Source organism: Myotis davidii, unplaced genomic scaffold (assembly GCF_000327345.1).
Source record: "Myotis davidii unplaced genomic scaffold, ASM32734v1 scaffold244, whole genome shotgun sequence".
Lineage (NCBI taxonomy): Eukaryota > Metazoa > Chordata > Mammalia > Chiroptera > Vespertilionidae > Myotis > Myotis davidii.
This window is the reverse complement of record NW_006294993.1, coordinates 756492-758216: the sequence shown is the minus strand read 5'-3', so window position 1 is coordinate 758216 and position 1725 is coordinate 756492. Positions and strand designations below refer to the sequence as shown.

Sequence of the window (1725 nt, the reverse complement as noted above, 5' to 3'; positions counted from 1 at the left end):
CGTGGGCACGAACCCCTCTGAGAGGCAGGTCTTTTGCCCGCTGGGGATTCCTGCCTCCGAGCCTCCAAGGAGCAGAAATTGTGCCCACCCTGTGGGGACTTGAATGCCTGGTCTCCCTCCCCAGGGACCGAGCCCCAGGCTGCGAGGGGTCAGGGCTGCGGGGTCAGGAGGGGACGGAGAGGCCAGCCCGGGCTCCTCCTTGCTTACTGCCCTCTCCTTTTCCTCTGACTCAGGGTCTCCCCGGGCCCAAGGGGGAGCGAGGAGAGAAGGTGAGTGTGCCAGCGCTGGGGGCCCAGGCACTGCCTGTGCATGGGGACGACAGCGCCACCCTGCCTGACCGGCAGCCTGGTCACTGCGCTGTGGCCGTCTTCCTCCTAGGGCGAGCCTCAGTCCTGGGCCGCCATCTACCAGCTTGTGAGCCGGGCCTGCGAGTCCATCATCCAGAGTGAGGACCCCGAGCCTCCAGTGCCCCCCGCCGGCCCTGTCTCTGTCCCCACCCAATCTCAGCAACCAGCCTGGCCTGGCCACTCTTCTGGACAGGCACCAGGGAGCCCTGGGGAGGCAGGGGACTTGCACACCCCCACAGGCCCCGCTCACCACCCGCCTCCCCCCGCAGCACATGTGCGGAAGTTGGACTCCTTCCCCCACAAGAGTGCCCGGCTCCCCATGCCCATCTTGGAGGCCCCTGGGCCCCCTGGAGAAGGGGGAAATGGTGGCTCCCGCCCTGAGGACAGAGGTACTGGCTCCCCCTCCCCAGTGTCCTGGGGCTGGCTGGGTGGGGAGACACAGGACCTGCCTGGCTTCCTGGAGTCCTCAAAGCGGCCCCTCCCCCATTCTCCCAGGAAGTCTGAGCTCAGGGCCACCGCTGCCCTTCCATCCCCTCTCCTCTCCTGCACCCTCCACCCCTCTGGCTGGGGCTGTGGAACCAGATGGCTCAGCTGCTGAGGTGGATGGAGAGGCTGATTGAGGGACTGAGCAGACGGGGCTCAGCTCGGAGCCTCAGTGGGGAGATGGGGAGGTTTGGGGGGAAACAGCACTTCACTGTGGGTGGGGGAGGGGGACGGGGCGGAGCCCTGCCTGTGGGAAGCCCTGCCCACCAGGGCCCAGACCAGGCTGGCAGGCGCTCTTATGAAGACCCCACCCCATGCCTCCCCCACCAGCCCCACCTCACCCTGAACTTCAGCCACTGAGCCCACAGTCGGGGCCTGTGGGGACTCAGGGACCCCCACCCCAAGCTTCACCCTTGCCAGGCACTCGCCTTCCTCTGGGTCAGAACAGGGTCCACCTGCTGCCCCCAGTCTCAGCCGCCCCTCCTTCTCAGGGGCACCCGCAGCCCTGGCTCAGGTGGGCAGCCCTCAGCCACAGGGGAGCAAGATTCCAGGATCCTTGGGAGGAGCAGGGAAACCTGGCCTGGGGAGAGGAGGTACCGGAGGTGCGTGGGGCTTTGGGGGAGCCTGCCTAGTGGGAGCCCAGGGAGGCCCTGCCAGGGGCTGCACTCAGGGAGGGGGGCAGTGTGCACCAGGGAGGACACCTGGGCCAGGCAGGCGCAGTGGGGGCCCAGGGAGCACTGGCCGAGGGGCAGGGTCCTGCCCTGCTCACGGCCCAGCTGGGCTCCCCGGACAGTGGGGCTGGGCGGGCTGACCGGGGTCAGCTGTCCCTTGCACCCCCAGACCTGCCGGTCTCCTCTCCCCTCCTGCCAGGCCGTTCTCCCTGCTGCCTGGAGTG

General features: G+C 68.5%; 1 protein-coding gene across 1 annotated transcript in view; it reads left to right on the top strand.

Annotated features, from left to right (window-relative positions):
• COL20A1 (collagen type XX alpha 1) overlaps positions 1-1725 on the top strand; it is a 22677-nt gene that overhangs the window by 20587 nt on the left and 365 nt on the right. Inside the window, 5 exon segments of the mRNA XM_015567670.1 lie at positions 234-269; positions 379-445; positions 617-736; positions 1322-1432; positions 1701-1722. Of these exon segments, the coding sequence (XP_015423156.1) occupies positions 234-269; positions 379-445; positions 617-736; positions 1322-1432; positions 1701-1722 (356 nt within the window).